The 21,253-nt window shown below is 43.3% G+C and overlaps 1 protein-coding gene across 1 annotated transcript in view; it reads right to left on the bottom strand.

Moving 5' to 3' along the window:
* The window catches only part of BZW2 (basic leucine zipper and W2 domains 2), a 58,403-nt gene extending 46,894 nt beyond the window's left edge, over window positions 1-11,509 (bottom strand). Inside the window, exons 1-3 of the mRNA XM_030550709.1 lie at window positions 11,455-11,509; window positions 9,641-9,705; window positions 2,020-2,196 (exon numbers count right to left, since the gene is read on the bottom strand). Coding sequence (XP_030406569.1) covers window positions 2,020-2,196; window positions 9,641-9,705; window positions 11,455-11,459 — 247 coding nt within the window. The 5' untranslated portion in view covers window positions 11,460-11,509. The remainder of the gene's footprint in view (window positions 1-2,019; window positions 2,197-9,640; window positions 9,706-11,454) is intronic.
* Window positions 11,510-21,253: the final 9,744 nt, after the last annotated feature.

Raw genomic sequence — 21,253 nt, 5'->3', positions numbered from 1 at the left:
GCGAGCTGCACCTAGTGTTGGCACTAAAGAGACAGCATCAATGTGCTTGTCTTGCAAACAAACTGCAATAGGGCAAAGTTTTGGGCAGGGTTTGGGGCGGGGGTGCGCCCTTTGCTAAACTCCCTGGAATCCCTGTGCAGCAATTTGGAAAGCGAGGTTAAAGCAGATGATGAGGAGTCTGACAGCGTGTGTGTGTTTCTCACAGGCTGGCATCGCTGGCGTGGAGGACAGCTCTGCACCGCCAAGTCTAGCAAGTAGCTAGAGTGGAGGAGGTGGCGGTAGGGGCTGTGCACAAAGCTGCTCAGCACGGGCAATTATTGCTCCAGCTGTTTGAACAAAGACACAGAATCCTAAGAGGGAAAAGGGTTCGGATTTGGCAGCCCAGGAGCGACAGCTGTGTTGCCTGCCCAGAGTCAGGCTCATGCGGGCTGAGCTGGTGGGCTTGGAGTGACTGGGATTCCTGTCCCCCTCCCTCCTGTGGGAGGCTGGTGCTGGGCAGAGGCATCAGGCACCTGCCCAGGGGCAGGCTTTGCTCGAATGCTGGGGCCCCAGAGCCACTGGAGAGGGGAACACTTGGATCCGCTTCTCAGCCAGGCTCCCCACTTCAGTGGTCAGGGGCTGCTCCAGGGAGGAGACCCACCTCCCCCTGCACATGCCTGGATGGAGCTGTCGCTGCTGCCTGGGTCTAGCTGCTGCCTGCTCCCCCAGTGCACGAGCCTGTGCCTGGGCGCAGCTGCCTGACAGGAGCAGCGCATGGGCATGGGCTTGTGCATGGGTGCAGCTGCTCGGTGTTAGCTCATGAACCGAGCCGCTGCCCGGAACTAACCAGCCTCCTGTGCAGCCCATGTGCTCCAGCCTGTGCCCGGGTGCCACTGCCACTGCTGGCTGGGACTAGCTGCCTCCTCCCCCGGTGGATGCTGCCAGGGAGCGGACAGAGTGTGCAGACTGGGAGGGGGGCTGCTGCGGCCACCAGAGCCAGAGTGCCTGTGCCCTCTGCGTTCACCAGCATGCTTTACTTCCAGATGGTGATCATGGCATGGACCATGATGCTGGCTTATTGCTTTGAGTTCACGGACACCTTCATGGTTAACATGCAGGGCTTCTTTTGCTACAGAGCTCCTACCCAGGGCCGGCTCTAGGTTGCCGTCCCTGGAAATGTGCCACCCCAAGCATGTGCTTGTTTTGCTGGTGCCTAGAGCAGGTCCTGCTTTCGCTTACCCATTGTTATCTTTAAATCCAGACTCTTACATGTACCTAACAGTAACCTTGTCTCATATGTCCATTCCTGCATCTCCAGATACCCTTCTCCCAGTCACATCTTTACAACTTGCTACCATCTCGAACTCACCACCACAAAATACTCGGCTTACTTTCCCTCCAAACCCCCTTAGTTCCCACCAACAACTCCACTGTCTGCCACATCACCCAGGCTCACTACCTTTGTGTTGCATTTTTCTTCCACATTCAGGCTGTCACCAAATCCTGTTGCTTCCTCCTCTACATAAACAGCTCTTAACAAAACAACAGTTCTTCTCTCCTTGATCCTTACTGCAAAAAGCCCTTGCCCAAATCATGATCATCCTTCCCTTTGATTACAGCAGCTTTCTCCTCTTCATTTCATACAAAAAGCTGCCTTAGCATCTTCCTCTCCTCCTGTACCATGTTCTGTGCATCTTCCTCTCCTCCTATGCTGTTCATGCCAACACATTTGGCCTGTCTGTTGTATTCATCGGTCGCCTCTCTTATATGTGGATTGTAAGTGCCTCAGGGCAGTGACCATTTTTTGTTTGCACTGTAGGATTCTCATCTAGGACTGGGGTCCCTAGGCACTACCATAACACAATAATAAATAATACCACCACCTATCTGATTGCAGACTAAATAAGTACCTAGATAGATAATACTGAGGGCAGAGTTAATAGCTTTTGTGGAGCAAAGTGTACACTATTTAACCACATTCCTCCACTAAAATGTTATGTACAGAAATTTTCTAGCATCAACAAGATGCGCAAAGTTTACCTAACATGCTGCCAGCTATCAGGATATCAAACAGCGTGTCAGCATAGCGACGATAATCTAGCCTTGAACCTGTTGAGTCCAGAAACTTGGCTACAGCCTCCAGATCATTCCCAGCTTCATTGAGGCCTTGGATAATTGTATCCCTGAAAACTGTGGGTTCAAATTTCTCCTTTTCATCTAGGAAAGGAAAAACAAACAAACAAACAAGTCAACCAGACATCTGTATGCTTAGATTTACATATTAGACAACAACTGACATGTCTGTGGTATGGGAGCATAACCTATTTCCCATTCTGATTATCCTATTTCACAAGTATCAGTTGGCTTTTGTTAGTTCTGGGAATTGTACTTTTTTCTCTCCCCCTTCTTTTTCAAAAACTAAAAAGGAATATGCACAACCTACCTTGGGAAAATTAAATAGAAGAAATCCATTAATGCAAAATTAAACTGTATATATGTACAATTTTCTATTGCTATTTCTCTTACTAAATGCATTCCTCAATATGTTACTATATATGTTGTTAAATTAGATGATAAAATACAGGCTGTGCAAAGCTGCCTAGTTAAAAGTGCGGCAGGAACTTTCATTTTTTGATGTTCTTGGAATTTAAACTGCAACTTAATTCATGCACTGACATATGCAAATCTTGGTGAAGAGAAAAGATCACAACAGCCAACAAACTCCTATGTTCTATCAGCACGGAGGAGTGTGGGTCGGGGGGGTTACATGGCGTTGTCACCAGTTGTTCCCCAGATTGACAGAGAGCAGCAGCTCTTGAAACAGAGAAGAGTAATAGTCAATGATGCATCACCTAGTTCAGTCCTCAGTAGAAAACCTTGATTAAAATGCTCACTTTGACCTTCAGACAGCATCTCTAAGTCAAGGTCCTTAGTCATAATGGATGCACTTGCAAATCTAGATTAAGCTTAGACACATACACATATACCTCCTGTTGCTTCTTCTTTCTTTAATAAGCTAACAAGCTGCTAATAGGGAGCTATGTACACCTGAAACCTCCCAGCAAAGCAAGGATTTACACTTGTGTGCTTTGAATGGCTTATGTCTGAGAGCATGTCTACACTATACTCTTAAATCGACTTAGATTAGGTTGATTTACAGCCACGGCAGTAATTACTACAGTGGCTGATGTCCACACTATTCTCCTTCTGTCAGTGGTGTGTGTCCTCACCAGAGCACTTCCACTGACCAAAGAGAGGGAGCGTGGGGGGCTGAGAGCCAGGGCTCTCAGTTCCACACATCTTCCCACTGGGAGCCCTGCTGTCCCCCTGGGCTTCTCGCCTCCGGCTGGGAGATTTGCCCCCGAAGTCCAGTCACCTGCCATGCTCCTGCTGGGGAACTAGCAGTCTGGTCGGCTGCCGTGGTCCCGGCAGGAAGCGAGGAGCCAGAGGGAAGCCTGGGCAGCAGTCCAAGCTGGGAGCCTGGGTGACAGCATGGCTTGGAACAGAGATCCAGCAAAGCCCTGGAATTGACAAGACAGCCAAGAGTCAATGTAAGGAATGCAGTGTCTACACAGACACTGCATCGCCCTAACTACACCGACGTTACTCCACCTCCATGAGAGGCGTAAGGCACTTACATCAGTGGGACGGGGCTGTAGTGTGTAGCTGCCAACCTACTTGTGCAGCAGAGACCAGGCATGAGAGTGTTTAAAACAGAAACAATCATGAATTTTACACAGCATTTTGTCTTCTGTGTTAGATATTGGTGCCAAGTCATATGATCACATAACAGCACCAATTACTTAAGAATATAATAGTCTCTGCACATGAAGGAATAAACCTCTCATTTACTAGTAAAAATGAAGATCTATTAAAAACCCAGATCAAGCAAATGGTTCTGCTACTGCACCCTTAAACTAGCCCTATTCAAACTACACCTCCTATTGCAGCAGGTCCTAGGAGCTGTGGGGCATGTAATGAAAATACTCTGCAATGGTCTGTAAGGAGTTTCAGTGCAGGTATTGATAACGAAAGTAACTCAGTGGGGATTTTGGCAGGGCATTAAAGGGAATGGAAAGAAAAGAGAGGGCTTAGTGTGGAAGTTAGTGTTCCAGGAAAATCCATGGAGAAAAACTGTAGCAGAGTCATTCTGAGCAGTCATGCTGCTTATTCACAGATATCTTGAGCCTCCGAGAGTACTTCTCAGCGTGGACTATAAAAAGCAATCATTTCACCTTAATGTGTACTAATGCCCAAAATGTTTTTATTTGTGCACAAGAAACACAATACCAGGAGAAGAATCACAAATGCTACCAAACCACCAAAGGAAGTACAAACTATTCCTCCTTGGGGAACCACAAGAATATGTATTATTCACACGATATCAACAGCATACTAGGTGCTTTACAGACAGTTAAGAAGACAAAGTCCGTACCCCTAAGAGTTTTAAACGTATGGATATTTTTATATTTTTCAGACAGGCAGGTTTAAAATACTCAATGTGTTAAATTTGGAGGGCTTCACTGTGTCTAGCACTATGGGGGCTGTGGATCACGGTGCAACACAAAACACCAGCACCACTAATATTTTCTACAATTACTTTAAACCCAGATACTTTTCCTGCCTACAAGCCTCTTCCCATCTGGAATGTCCTAATATTTTCTTCTCTGTTGCAATCTAACATGTGTAGGAAGAGGATTTTTTTAAAAAAAAATTGCCCGAAGAGTGATACATGTCATTAGTGAAATGTTGTTTTCTTAACAACTTGCATCCCTAGAAGTGATGTGCTGAACCAGCACAACAAGCTGAATAAGAAGCTGTCATCATGGAAGAGGAACAGTATGTGAAGTTTTCAAGTGCATAATTAGAGCCAGCTAGCAGTTCCACTCATTTCGTTTGCAGAAGTCACTCTCTTCCCTTCTGTACAGATGCACCACATCATAAAATACATTTGAATTTTCCTCTTCAACAAATGAATCTTAACCCTTCAACAAAAGGCTCACAAGCCAGGGAAACTGAATTCATTCCTCCACACAATCCATCCTGTCCCCTTTCTGACCTCATTTTACTGTAGTAGTGTTTATTTTGACTTTCTACTGAACAATTTTCTTCCTGAATGGCACCTGGATTTCCTTTTTCTTCACTTCCTCCTATACTGCAGTTTACCCATACTCACCAACTTTCTGGCTAATAGCATCTGCATGGTTCTTTAGTTTGCCAGACTGTGTGTTTCTGAAGGATATACTCCCATCTCTGATATCACAGGAATAGATCTGGGTCTCATGTGCTGGCATGAAGCATTGCCAATATGCCACTGGGCCCATGTAACACCTACAGTGTTTTATGTGGGGATGTGTTTTTCTAGCCTGGTCAGGCAGTGGTGATTTTGCTCCAGATCCTACCTTCTCTCTCACTTCACAGGAGCCTGAAACACAAGAGAAAAGGAATACGCTGGACAGTCACATCTATGCTCCAATATGGTAGGCTCATGTATATCTGTGCCATGTCCACAAATCCTGGCCTGATCCCAACTACTGCAGATAGGACCACTGAAAAAACAGCATCCAGGAGTGTAGGAAAGACTGCACTGACCAAGAGTTCACTAGAATTCTCCTATTTGTGCAAGTAACCGGATAGTAGAGGCCAGAGTGCAACATTTAGCCACCCTACCCAGGGGAAGCCCAAAGAGGGACTGCATCTTAGACTATCACACATTGCAACACCACTCCAGTTGCCCCCTCCCCCCACTCTTCCTTCTCCAGCTTTAGTAATTTTAACTCCTGGCAACTAAAGCACTGTTAACAGATGTATGTTAGCAATTTCTTTAGTTGCCAGCAGATAACTAAGCTCTTCAGGGAAGGAACTGCATCTTCCTAAATGTCTCCACAGCACCCAACACATTTGGAGCACTGCTGTAATACAACATAACAGCTAAGCAGGAAGCAAGCTGAGAACTGCCTGCTGAAAAAAAACAGGCTTCTTCAAGGTTTTTCCAAGTTTGGCACCCTAAAAGTGAGCCACCCAGAATCCAGTCACTTTCGCCTGGTCTACACTATAGAATTAGGTCAATGCAAGGCAGCTTATGTCAACCTAACTCTGTAAGCGTCTAAGCTAAAATGTTGCTCCTGCCGATGTAACTCGCAAGCTACACTGACTTAATATTGCACTTAGGTTGACGCAGTTAGGTCAATGCAGTGTCACTGTAGATGCTGCGTTACTTGCATCGACTTTAGTAGACTCCAGGAGGTGTCCTACCGTGACTGCTCTGATCGCTGTTTCGAACTCCACTGCCCAATGTCCACAATCACCTTAAATTGTTTCTATGTCTCACGGCAGGCTAGCCTCTAAGGAATTGTCATGTTGCACACAGCTCCTCTGGCAAGGCTGGGAGGTAGGCAGAGGGCAAGGTGAGCCCAAACAGACAAAACACAGCTGGGAAGAGAGTAGCAGCAATGGTTCCCATCAAGCTAAATCCCTCTTCAGAAGCCGACATGCCAGAGCACCACATGGGCAGACCACCACTAATGACCCAGGCCACTGAGGATCTTGAACTTGATTCTTGGGCCACTTAATTAAGGAAGGTTAGTTTTGCCGAGGACACACGAGAACTCTCTAAAAAAAAAAAAAAAAAAAAAAAAAAAAAAAGCACCAAAAACAACAGTGCCACCAATGAATCATGCATACGAGTGGCATAGTAAGCCATGTATTATAGCTATTAGCAGACTATCATAATTTATTGGAGGAGAGGTCAAGAGACATACAGCTCCAAAAGCCTCTCCAGAAAAGATAAACCAATAATTTAAAAGGATACACACTGAAACTCATTTTAATTAGCTGGAAACAAACAATATCATGTAACCGTTCTGATAAATCCATTGTAAACCAGAGCAGTTAAAATCCAGGTTAAATTACAGATAATAGAATAAATTACTATAGCAGCCAGGATATATCTATAATTCATATTCTCTCTCTCTCACACACATACACACATTTTGCTCACAGTGGTTTCTGTAGTATCACATCCATTATTACCAATTGTTTCTCTTCACAGTCAAAGTGAACTACTGCTAAGCAGCCCTTTATTGGCCTGTCATGGTATAATTCCCCACTCTGAACATTAGAGTCCAAAAGATGGGGTACCAGCATGAATTCCTCTAAGCTCAATTACCAGCTTAGAACCTGTAGCGCTGCCACCAACCGGGAATTCCAGTGCCTGGTACACTCTGGTCCCCCCCAAAACCTTGCCGGGGACCCCCAAGACCCAGACCCTCTGGATCTTAACACAAGGAAAGTAAACCCTTTCCCTCACCGTTGCCTCTCCCAGGCTTCCCCTCCCTGGGTTACCCTGGAAGATCACCGTGATTCAAACTCCTTGAATCTTAAAACAGAGAGGAAAATTCACCTTCCCCCCTCCTCCTCTCTCCCCCTCCCAGACTCTCTCAGAGAGAAAGTAATCCTAACGCAGAGAGAAAATTAACTTTTCTCTCCCCCTTCCCTCCTTTCTCCCCACCAATTCCCTGGTGGATCCAGACCCAGTCCCCTGGGATCTCACCAGAATAAAAAAAAACAATCAGGTTCTTAAACAAGAAAAGCTTTTAATTAAAGAAAGAAAAAACAGTAAAAATTATCTTTGTAAATTTAAGATGGAATATGTTACAGGGTCTTTCAGCTATAGACACTGGGAATACCTTCCCAGCCTAAGTATACAAGTACAAATTAAAATCCTTTCATCAAAATACAAATTTGAACTCCTCCCAGCCAAATACACATTTGCAAATGAAGAAAACAAACATTAGCCTAACTCGCCTTACCACCTAGTACTTACTATTTTGAATCTATAAGAACTTGTATCAGGGAGATTGGAGAGAAACCTGGTTGCACATCTGGTCACTCTCAGAACCCGGAGAGAATCACCACCAAAATCTAACAGCACACACAAAAACTTCCCTCCCTCAAGATTTGAAAGTATCCTGTCCCCTGATTGGTCTTCTGGTCAGGTGACAGCCAGGCTCACTGATCTTGTTAACCCTTTACAGGCAAAAGAGATATGAAGTACTTTTGTTCTATTAACTCTTGCTTATCTGTTTATGACATGGCCCAATTCCCAGACTAAACACAACCTACAGAAGCCAGTGAGCTGTAAAATACATTATGAGATGCATCTGTGCATGTAAAAGGTTATATTTCACTAGAATACCTTGGTGATTTTGGCAAACCCAGTGCCATCTCATACCAAGTCCCCAGGCCTCACTGAACACTGACAAATGCATAGCTGGAAACTGGTCTGGCTTACCTGTGTGGTAGTACTGTTAAAATAGATATTACACTTATAAGAATGTGTTTAACTTTATGGAATCTTGTAGAATGCCACATGTATTAATCCTACTTATAATATCTGTATCCCGTATTATAAAGTAATGTTTAAATGTTGGCTCTGCAACTTTAAAATGTTTGCAAAGACTGTAAATCCCACAGTCAGGAAAGAAGCATTTTACCAAGTGTGAAGTGCTAGTTTACAACAAGAGCTGTTATCTCCTCTCCCAACAAAAGAAGGTCTCAGACATCAGAGAAGCGACTGTGGACAAAAGACTTTATAGATTGCTTCCCCTACACCTCTGAAGAGGATAACGCACAAGCCCCATCCCATCGCTGCTTGATCACTATGAGAAGGGAATAAAAATACATGTTGAGAAATTGATATCCCTATGCTGCTTGAACTTGAAGATGCGAAGATTTCTAAGCACAAGCAAGAGATCTTCAGCTGTTTAGTTTGAGTTAGCCCTAAAGGGCATATAAAGCTTGCATATTATATCAGCTACTATCATCTTTTGGAACCTAAGATTGTATCACACTGTACGTGTGTACCTGCTTTAGCCTTATACCTATTGTAAGACTGGCTATACGCATTGTCTTTGGTGAGATATCTAAGGTGCACTTGACCTGGGGTAAGTGACTGGTCCTTTGGGACTGGGAGTAACCTGGATATTGTTGTGATTTTTGGTGTAAGGGACCATCTATCACAGAGGCAGGTTTGCCTGGGTGGCAAGATAGATTGGACTACTCATGAAGACTGTCTGTGGCTCCCTATTAAGGCTATTATAGTTTCTGATAAGTTCATACTTGTTACTTGGTTGATGAAATCTAAGTACCTCCAGTTTCAAGGGTAGAAATTAGGGGCCCGTTTTGGGGGATTGCATAGATTTGACTCTAAAAACCTTATCAGTTGAAGTTCATTTCTGAATACTGCTTGTCTTTTAAAAAACTTTTGGTAGTTGTGCTTTCTTAATAAAAAATGTGCCTTTACAATGGCAGCTGGAAGAAGTGTCTAATCATCATCAACTATGCTTCCTAATATCCAAATCTTCTGTAATCCTGGTTAAAAACTTGCTCTTTCCTGAGGCTACTGCACACTAATACAAACAAAGCCAAGCTCCAAGTGTCTTATATGTAGTCCTAAATGTATACAAAAAAGCATAAACTTTGGTTACGTTAAAAACACTAACAGTATCCTTAACACTGATGGGAGGATGGTGGTGGGTAGGAGGGGACACCTTAATCCTACTAAACTTTCAAATGAGAGGATAGCAAGCAACGCTGTATATGACGATGATAATTCTAATCACCTTCATGAAGAGGGAAAAAAATAAAGCATTTATCCTACCCCTCTTCTTAGTTTTGAACCGCTGGCCTGTTAGCACCGGCTTCTGATGCTTATTTATAAAATTTCTGCAAGAGAAAGAAAAATAGTTTAACTACATATATCAATTTAATCAGAGTACTTACAGACAACACGGTAACGTGACAGTAAAGCAAAAACATTCATAGATTCAAGCAACGCTGATGAAAAATTCATGTAAAATAGTTTTTGTTATTTTAAAGGCAAACAGAGCTATAATTTTGCATAATTTGATTGAAATTTGTTTCCCTGACAAAGCTTGATTCATGACAATATTATAAAAATGGAAACTTTCATTCTACACAGAAATGTACCAGAAAATAATCGCAAAAGTTGTATTGTCACAATATCATTTGTCTTGCCTCTATTTCAAGAGATGTAAAGTAGAGAAATTAATTACAGTATTAAATCATGAGTCTCAGGACTAACAATAATCCTAGCTCTAATAAGGGCCAGCTTTAACCAGCCATAGGATCTTCTATAGGATCATGATTTGTAAATTCATATATACTGGCATCATCATAATAGAATTTAGCTGATTTTTAAGATAAAAAACAAAACTAAAACCCAGAAACACTTAAGACTAGATTGAAACCTTATTATCTGACCTCGTAGGGGACAACTGGGTGCTTCACTGGTTCAGGAAAGACCAAACTGTGATTTACAAAAGTCACAATTCCTCCCGACTGCCCCTCACTCTGAGGAGGGAGTAAATTACTTCACACCTTTTCAGAGAGCAACTTACTCTTGTCTTGTGCACCCAGTCAACTACTCAGGCTGGCAGGAAGGGGAGCACGGAGGCATGGATCCTCCCACTCTCTGCCGCTTCACTACCTATTAGCTTGCAGGGAGAATAGCCCCTGCTGTCGTCATTAGCAGACTAAAAATCTGAGCAAGAAAGTCAGGAGGAACCTGACTCCCCTGCACAACCAGCAAAGGGCTGCAATAATCTAGCCCTTAGTGACGAAAAACAAATGACAACTCATGCCTTACAGAGTGCCATGGAAATCAATATGGGTTCTATAACAAAGATGTTTACAGGATCAAGTCTTTGGCAAATATTTCTCCCAAATACATTTTCCTGCCCTATTCAAGCATTTATAACCATGACTTGCTTATTAGCTACTAAAGAACTGGGAAGAGAAGTCATCGCCTTCTGTGTCTCGCACAAAATGGTAGCTAGTTTTCCTCCACCAGCAATTCTGTATTTAAATAGATACTTGATATTATTTAATAGAATGCCATCTAGATTTTCAAGCTAGGACAAATATTGGGCCTAAACTATTGGAGAGTATTCCTTACATACAGACCTCAATTAATGTGAGATTACTATGGCAATTTTGATTAAACTTTTACTCAATCATAATTATTAAATACTGTAGCATATTATTTGATGAGAACCACTATTCTTCAGTTTTGAGTATATTAGTGTAATGGATTTAATTACATAGCTATATTTTGCATAAGCTTTACACCCTATATTGTTAAATGAATGCAAATAAGTAATATAGAGTGAATATAATGAAGTTTCATTGTACCTACCAGTTCTCTTACCTCTCCCCCTCACCCTCCCCACAGAGGAGGTTATTGTTTGGACTGGGTAAGCCATTTCACATAATTCAGGACATAAAACTCTATCAAGATTCTTGACTCATCTGAGAGCACCCTCAAGTTTTACCTATCGCAAATCAAGTTTTAGTGATGGTCAAAAAAAAAAAAACAACCACACCTAAAAAACCCAACAAAACACAATCACCCAATAAGTTTAATGCACCCACATTTACACACAGACACTCTACCTCATTTTAGGCCCATTTGTTTATAGATGCTATACAGAAGATTTATTTTGCAGCAAGTCTCACTCATGCGACTGGTTTCAAAGCACACACTACACATGCCATCAGCTCCTCCTAGGCTGAACAAAGTGAATTCTTGGTTTCACAGCTGGACAGATTCTATCAATTACAAATTACTGTACAGTTAATTGGTAGAATCTGCGAGTTAGTTTTCTGTATCCAAGGAAATTAGTTTTTTAACAACCCTCCCAACAACACTCTAGTGATATAATCTACCCCAATTTGTGAGATGTCTATTTTTTCCCAGTTATAATTAGGGCTGTCAATTAATCACAGCTAGGGCATATGATTAATGTAAAACAAATTAACTCAATTTTTTTAAAAAGTTGTGAATAATCATGGTTTTAATCACACTGTTAAACAATTATAGAATACCAATTTAAACATATTACAAATATTTTTGGATTTTTTCTACTTTTCAAAAAGACTGATTTCAATTACAACACGGAATACAAAGTGTACAGTGCTAACTTTATATTATTTTTATTACAAATATTTTCACTGTAAAAAAGATAAACAACAGAAATAGTATTTTTCAATTTATCTTCTACAAATCCACTCAGTACTACTTCTTGTTCAGCCAATCGCTATGACAGATAAGTCTGTTTACATTTACAGGAAATAATGCTGCCTGATTCTCATTTACAATGTCACCTGAAAATGAGAACAGACATTCGCATGGCACAGTTGTAGCCGGTGTTGCAAGTCGAAGTATGAAGGGGCATACGAACGTTTAGCATAGCTGGCATGGACATACCTTGCATGTTCTACAATTTCATATTGTTTTGTTTTTTAGTGCAGTTGTGTAAAAAAATAAATTCTACATTTGTAAGTTGCACTTTCACAATCCAGAGATTACACTACAGTACTTATGAGGTGAATTGAAAAATACTATTTATTTTATCTTTTTTAAAGTGAAAATATTTGTAATAAAAATATAAAGTGAGCATTGTACACTTTGTATTCTGTGTTGTAATTAAAATCAACATATTTGAAAACATGAAAATATTTATAATATATTTAAATTGGTATTCTATAATTGTTTAACAGTGCGATTAAAAAAATAGTTGTGAATTAATTGTGATTAATTGCGATTATTTTTTAATTATTTAACAACCCTTATGATGTCACTAGCTGGCCCCTCTGTTGGTCATTCCAACAGTGTTTCACTTTTGTAACTCAGCAGATCAGTGTTTTCTAGTCCAGAACTATGATTTATCTGGGGTTAGGAAATGCCAGCACACCTGAAAGAGAAAGCATAAAGGGCTAGAAAAGTTTAGAGTCACGATTAGCTTTGCTGCCTTCAAGTTGTAACATAAGAAAAGATCCAACCAGCAGTTACAGTTTTGCATACTGAGAATATCCTCTCTCTCAAAAACAAACCAAAAAACAAGCTACAGTTTTACCAGAAATTAAGAACATTTAAAGAAGGTACAGTTAAACTGCATAGCCAACCTTCTGGCAATGTATTTGCCTACTTAAGTCCCAGGCAGACTGCAAAGAGAGACAAAAGGATCTCTCAAAACTGGGTGACTGGGCAACAAAATGACAGATGAAAGTCAATGTGGATAAATGCAAAGTAATGAACATTGGAATACATAATCCCAACTATACATATAAAAAATGGGGTCTAAATTAGCTGTTACCATTCAAGAAAGACATCTTGGAGTCATTGTGACTAGTTCTTTGAAAACATCCACTCAATATGCAGTGGCAGTCAAAAAAGCAAACGGTTGGGCATCATTAAGAAAGGGACAGATAATAAGATAGAAAATATATAAATCCAGGGTACACCCATATCTTGAATACTGTGTGCAGATGTGGTCGCCCCATCTCAAAAAAGATAAATTGGAATTGGCAAGGATTCAGAAAAGGGCAACAAAAATGATTAGGGGGTATGGAATGGTTGCCGTATGAGGAGAGATTGATAAGACTGGGACTTCTGAGCTTGGAAAAAAGATGAATAAGGGGGGGTATAATAGAGGTCTATAAAATCATGATTGGTGTGGAGAAAGTAAATCAGGAAGTGTTATTTCCTGCTCATAACACACAAAGTAGGGGTCAAATGAAATTAATAGACAGCGGATTTAAAACAAACAAAAGAATGTATTTTTTCCACACAATGCACAGTCAACCTGTGAAACTCCTTGTCTGAGGATGTTGTGAAGACCAAGACTATAACAAGGCTCAAAAAAGAACTTGATAAATTCATGGAGGATAGGTCCATCAATAGATATATTAGCCAGGATGGGCAGGGAAGGTATCCCTAGCCTTTGTTTGCCAGAAGCTGGGAATGAGCGACAAGGAATGGATCACTTGATGATTACCTATTATGTTCATTCCCTCTGGGGCACCTAGCATTGGCCACTGTCTGAAGACAGGATACTGAGCTAGATGGACCTTTGGTCTGACCCCGTATGGCCGTCCTTATGCTCTTACTTGCATTCTGTGAGTTAAAATCAAGGATGGTGAATGAGATGGCACAGTGAAGCTTCGAAAGTATTGTAGGAGCTAAGGCTCTCCAATGAGCAGAGTCCAGCAGTCTCTCTTCTGGAGTGCTCAGGAACTTCAGAGGAGGAGGTTGGAGAAAGACAGATATAGCCCTTTACCATCCGACAACATATCTAGATCACCAGTGCATGCTTTCTCCATGAAGTAGACAAATAATACTGTCACCCCAGTGCCTGCAGGTTTTAAGTCTTCTAGCTAGTGACGGGCTAGATCTATTTTGCCTAACAACTAACCATTTATGAATGAGTTTGATGTGTACTAAAAAAAAAAAAAAATTAAAAAATCTGCATTTCCATAAGTCTGCTACTAATAGTGGATTTTATGTTTGTGTTCTGCTAGTCATCATAGTGTCTCATTTGGTTGGGAAGAATGTTCTCTCATTGCAGCAAACATGATGTTAGTTTCAAGAACATACGGAAACCTTACAGCAGCCTGGGAAAGAAAACAAAGCTAACTATACAATATGCATTAATTAATCCTATTGTCACAACCCTCCAGAGCATAAACAAGCCAGCAGACTTGAATTAATACACCGTAACTCCTTTGGTGAAAAAACACCAGCTTTCCTTTGGGGTAGCGGAATGGAAAGCCACCCTGCCTTCCCCACAGCGAAGTAGATAAGACTTCCCAGCAGCTGTGCAGTCTGTTTTTACATTAATTTTTACTACTGCACATTTTCCTTGTTCCGGGGGATGGGGAGGTCTTTTTTTTCAAAATACTAAAACACATTTTTCACATACCTGAAGCTTGACAATTAGATTTTAAAATTGTTTTTCTGGACATCAAAGAGATGCCCTTTAATAGAACCTGGGAACAAACAGAACAAAACAAGACTTACCACTTGCAGTAAATTTAATCAACAAAGGTTCAGTACAACAGCAGTGACTCTTGAGTAGTTATTAGGAGGAGCATAGGATTTGCCTTGTTCTATATTTAGCTGTAAACGCATTGCCCTCTAATCTGCTTTAGTGAGGGCCAGCCTTTATAAGGTACTCACTGAAGCACTGGCTCAGGAGCAAAAGCACTTTCATTAGGAAATTGCAGAAGCACTACCCTGAGCAAAACAGATTTAGCTCTTTAGAAATAAACTAACAAACACTCATCCACAGTGCAGATGATGTAAGACACTGAAAGTCTGATTTCACAATTCTGTTATCAAATAAATAAAATGTATATGGATGAAAAGTTTCCAGTTAAAAAAGAAAAGAGTTTGAAATTAAATTCTAACCATAAGGGAAAACTTTGCAAAGTGTTTTTTTTAAAGCAACTCCTGCGTCAACACTATAGGGACTGCAGATAAAGAACATACACATCTTGAATTTTAAATTGTATACAATGTGTTGCTCGCAACAAAATGTACCCGTAATGCATAATGAGGCAACAAAACACTCAGGACCTTGAACTTTTACATAAGATCTCCATACTGAAATGAGCCATTTTCAGGAAGCTCAGTACTAAAGGATACGAGTGTTCTGTAATTCCAGATAGAAGAACTCTGATTGTCTCTGGGAGTAGAGAAGTATTGGAGGAAGGAGGAACACAGGAAGTAGTGACCCTTCAGCATGCCTCTCTCACCCAACTGGAGTTCTAGAAAAGTTAGGAGTGGCAGGACAGGAGAGTGTATCAAATGCAGAGCTAGGCTGCCTGGGGCAGAGCAGGCTGGACAATATCACAGGGCAACCCATACCACATCCCAGAAGGGTTCCTATGGATCCTGGGGATAAGCAAAGACTGGAACCTATTCAAACTCATTTCCAAAATCCACTGAACAGTTAAAAAAAATCTATAAGATGAACCTTGCCTAGTTCCTTGGGTTCTCTGTCCTCCCCCAATGCATGTTAGTATGGATGTCTCTGATATAGCAGTAAGAACTCAGATCTTTCATAACTCTCTCTAGATCATGGGTGGGCAAACTTTTTGGCCTGAGGGCCACATCTGGGTGTGGAAATTGTATGGCAGGCCATGAAAGCTCATGAAATTGTGGGTTGGGGTGTGTGGGGAGGAAGGCTTTGTCTGGGGGTGCGGGCCCTGGGTTGGGGCTGATGATGAGGGATTGGGGGTGCAGAAGTGTGCTCTGGGCTGGGACCGAGGGGTTTGGAGGGCATGAGGGGGATCAGGGTTGGGGCATGGGAGGGGGTAAGGCAACACATACCTCCAGCACCTCCCAGAAGCAGCGGCATGTCCCCCTATGACTCCTAAGCAGAGGCACGGCCAGGCATCTTTGCACGCTGCCCTGTCCACAGGCGCCACCCCTGCAGCTCACATTGGCCACAGTTCCTGGCCAATGAGAGCTGTGGGGGTGGCACTTGTGGCAGTGTGCGGAGCCCTCTGGCTGCCTTCATGCGTAGGAGCCGGAGGGAGAACGTGCTGCTGCTTCTGGGAGCTGCGCAAAGTGGGGCAAGCCCTGGACCCTGCTCCTCAGTGAGAGCTCGAGGGCTGGATTAAAATGTCTGGAGGCCCGGATGCGGCCCCCGGGCTGTAATTTGCCCACCCCTGCCCTAGATATATCTAGGACAGGTCTTTTGTTGCAAAATGAAATAGCATTAGTTGCTTACATTCTTCTGAAAACTGTATGGGTTGAACTTGTGGAATTTACACTTTGCTGTCTCTTTAACCTATTTTGAGCTAACATCACATGGTGAAAGGGGCAAAAACAAACAGTTGTAGCAGTTTAGTAGTCTTTATAATTAGATACTGACAGCTGTACTCAAATACCCTCATTGCCTTGAGCCTGCTTATGGGAGCCCTAAATTAACAAACAGTGACAGGCTAAATGGTTCAGATAAAAGAAAAGCAACAAGCTTGAACGAAAAACACAATCTGAGGTTTGGGGTGTGGAAGGGGGAAAGAGAGAGAGAGAGGGGAAACCAAAATCAATAATTAACTTTTAGTTTATCTAAAACCTTCATAGCTCTCTTCATTTTCTGTCAAAACTAGAAGCTGAAATAGCTACACAAGCCTCAGTTCTTGCAAGATATCAAGCTTGGACTGAAAACAAGAAATATTGGAAACCTATTTCCATACCACATATTTTTAAAAGGCATTATTTTAGTCTAGTTATCTTAACAGAAGCTCTGAAGCATCCAAGATTCTCCAAACACTATTAATATGCCCAAGATCAAGTTATATGCAACAGTTGGTCCACCGCAGTAAAAATTCATTATAATGACTATAGAAAAATCAATGCCAGGCATTGTCAAATGTGAGAGACTGCTTAAACTCGACTGAGATTTTGTCTGTCTACACTGGGAATTTTAACAAAAAAAGTTATCTCCTTTGGTAGGTTGCGACACTAGGTATAGACAGCCTTCTGGTTCCAGCTGTGGCGCTCAACACCATGTTGTGTAGACTTGTGCTGAGAACGTTTAATTGCCACAATGCTAAAAGAGCTGCTGGAGCACCATTAGTACTAGGGTTCTCACTGGCACAGACATTAGCAAGAACTGAAATTCTTTCCCCAATATAGACAAGACCTAGAAGGCATGAATGCTCCACACCATCAAGTTACAGAGAAACAGAACCTCCCACCTATATCTTTAATTGGCCATCTTTAATCTGCATGCGGAAGATCAGATACCATGACTAGGAGATTTCTGAGTCTCTCTCTATGTATGGGGGAAGGGATAGCTCAGTGGTTTGAGCATTAGCCTGCTAAACTCAGGGTTATGAGCTCAATCCTTGAGGGAGCCGTTTAGGGATTGGTCCTGCTTCAAGCAGGGGGTTGGACTAAATGAGGTCCTTTCCAACCCTAATGATCTATGATATACTTCTGGGAAATGTACTAAATGCCTGTAATCTCTCACCAGCACCACAAAAGTCAAAGCAGCAACCTTTTTTGGTTCCAGGCTCAGATTTTAAGAGCTAAACTACCAAGTAATGAGCTGCAGGACTCCAGTGGCACAGAGTCACAGAATCATAGGACCAGAAGGGACCTCAAGAGCTCTTTTAGTCCAGTCCCCTGCACTCAAGTATTATCTAGATCAGTGGTCCCCAAAGTTTTAAGGGTCACTCCTCCACTTACCCCATCTGCACCTCAGAGCCAGGAGCAGGGCACAGACTGCGTATGGGGGCTGAGATGGGGGCCATAGTTGGGGGTGGGGCAGGGTCTGGGGCCAGAGTTGCATCTATCGGGGCCAAAGCGGAGGGTGGGGCTGGGAACAGAGCTGCGGCTGGGCCACAGTCAGGGGCAGAGGCTAGGGGTGATGAAAGGGAGCACCAGCAACCCCTCCAACGCTGACACACACACACCCCCAATTGGTGAAGGGGAGGGCAAAGATTCCCACCAGGGTGCTGTCCTGGGACCCTGCTGAAGTACTTCATCTTCTAGGTGGCTACATGTCATCTCTGGCTAGTAGGTAACTGATGAGTTTGAAACACCCCATCCCCGTGCTGGAAGCTAGAAGGATCTATTTTCTCCCTCTGTCCTCTCTTCCCAATTCTTGAGTCTCCTGACTATTGGACAGAACTGGATTCTGCTAGTGTCAGCAACACCACGCTGCTGGCTGGTATGAGAGACTGGGGTCCTCTTCTACACTACCCATCTCTTCTGCTTTGTTAGGTCATCCTCCCCCAACAAATAGCTTTTAGTACTTGCCTCTACTTATGCTAGCTTTCTCCAAAAGTAGCAAAAAGTGAATGACATTTTCCCCAGTGTACTGCTGCAATTAATAGCACCAGTAAAACTTATCTGAGAGACTTCACAGTTTCATTTTTCTGATACTTAAAAGTTCTAAGCATCAGCAAAGGCAGTAGGGCTGTCCACTGACTCAAAAATACAGCACTGTAGTAGTGGAAATCCTGTAGGTTGTCTTCAGAACAATAAAGGGCTAGAGCAGGGTTTCTCAAACAGGGGTCGCTGCTCGTGCAGGGAAAGCCCCTGGAGGGCCGGGCCAGTTTATTCACCTGCCACGTCTGCAGGTCTGGCCAATTGTGGCTCCCACTGGCTGCGGTTTGCTGCTCCAGGCCAATGGGAGCTGCTGGAAGCGGCGGCCAGCATGTCCCTTGGCCCGCGCCACTTCCAGCAGCCCCCATTGGCCTGGAGCAGCGATTTAAAACAAAGTCAAGTGTAGATTCTTACAGAAAACAATGCCTCCAGCTGCCAGGGGAGTTGCCTGTTTGTCATTATGTGGATTTTTCAAGCACTAACCATACAGCAAGAACTCTAGTGGCAAATGATACTCCTCTAAGGGAATCTACCTTCCTGACTTCTCAGCACAGCTCCTATCTGTCATAGGGCGGGCGGGGGGGTATTTTGTTAAACTATTCATTCAATCTGTATATATAGGTTTCTTACTTGACATAAATGTGTTGCCTACACTTTTACATGTTTATTTCATCAACTAAACACACATATAGGAAACAGTTATTATTAACAGGCAAGACATTCATATTCTTTTATGCGATGAAGGCCTCGGCTTTTATTAAAGCAAACTGCTATAAGCAGCAAATACAAGTTTTGAGGAGGATTCTCTTTTTTTGAGAAAATGTGCTAGATAAGGCAGACCACCAAGTTAACGTGTTGTTTTTTAACCTCAGGTTAATAAAACAGTTTTGGGAAACTGGAATTCTAATATTCCCTGGTTAAAAAGTTACATCCTGCACTGTATTTGGCAGTGATGTTAGATGTTATGCATATGTAGAAACTAACTCAGATGCTCCAAAAATGTCAGTTTACATCAATTATGCTGTGAGCAATGTTCACTAGGAAAGAGAAACCCTACAACCAATTAATCATACTCCATATCTTATTATCAGTCTCCTAATCCCTGTGGCTATTTCTTCTCTCTCATGGTTGGTTAGTTACAATCCAGAAAAGATAGATATTTTCAGAGAGGCCAGTAACATTGGTGACATAGTTATTCCTAAAGTTCATGATATAATATAAACCAGTAAATATTCAGATGCACAGAAACCACTTTATCAAACATACATAGAAAACAGTTTGTTTTCTAGGCAGTTATTGATATAATTCTGCTCAATACAAGCTGTAAATACATAAGCAACTTTGTGGCAGGCATTCGGAAGTTGATGTGCAATCATTCAAAATACAAACAGCAATACAAAAAATCTACATAAATGTGCTTTATGTCATCATGTGTAGGTCAGGGGTGGGCAAACTTTTTGGTCTGAGGGCTGCAATGCGTTTCGTAAATTGTATGGAGGGCCGGTTAGGGGAGGGAGTTGTGGCCTGGCCTCCACCTCCTACCTGTCCCCCTAGGACTCTTGCCCCATCCAACCCCCCTGTTCCTTGATGCCCCCCCCCAGGACCCCTGCAGCAGAGGTGAGCAAACTACAGCCCACAGGCCACATCCGGCCCGTGGGCCTGTCCTGCCCAGCCCCCAAGCTCCTGGCCCAGGAGGCTAGCCCCGGGCCCCTCCCCAGTTGTTCCCCCTCCCCTGCAGCCTCAGCTCACCCTGCCACCGGCACAATGCTCTGGGTGGCAGAGCTGTGAGCTCCTGGGGCAGCGCAGCTATGGAGCCCGGCCTGACCTGGTCTCTGTGCTGTGTGGTGGCAGTAGCATGGCTCGGCTCCAGCCGGGCAGCATGGCTGTAGCACTGCCAGCCACCAGTGCTCCAGGCAGCTTGGTAAGGGGGCAGGCAGGGTTGGATAGAGGGCAGTTCGGGGTGGTGGTCAGGGGGGAACAGGAGGTTGAATGGGAACAGGAGTCCCGGGGGGGCAGTCAGGAAGGAGAGGGGTTGGATGGGGCAGCAGGGGGGCAGTCAGAGACAGGGGTTCCAGGAGCGGTCAGGGGACAGGGAGAAGAGGTGTTGGATGGGGCAGGAGTCCTGGGGGGGCATCAAGGAACGGGGGGGTTGGATGGGGCAAGAGTCCTAGGGGGACAGATAGGAGGTGGAGGCCAGGCCACAACTCCCTCCCCTAACCGGCCCTCCATACAATTTACGAAACACAATGCAGCCCTCAGACCAAAAAGTTTGCCCGCCCCTGACCTACAGCATTAGAGCAAATATTATCCACCATTTCTTAAATGCGGCCACCATGGATGCATGTGGCCACCAGGGGGTTCCTGGGTGGGGGCGGGAGTATCAGCCTCTCCCCTTCCTCCCTGTTGCTCCTGTATGCACCGCCTCTCTAAAGATACAGGTGGGATACACACCACTTAAGAAGCAAGGTGAGAAGGCGAGTGGTGAGGTGAGCAGTGGGCAGAGGAGAAAGGAGGCAAGCAGGTGGGCTGGCGGGGGGCTAGCTGCGAGTGGGGAGGGTGAGGAGGCGA

This window comes from Gopherus evgoodei, chromosome 2 (genome assembly GCF_007399415.2).
Source record: "Gopherus evgoodei ecotype Sinaloan lineage chromosome 2, rGopEvg1_v1.p, whole genome shotgun sequence".
NCBI classification, from domain to species: Eukaryota; Metazoa; Chordata; order Testudines; family Testudinidae; genus Gopherus; species Gopherus evgoodei.
This window is presented reverse-complemented; position numbering and strand designations above follow the sequence as displayed.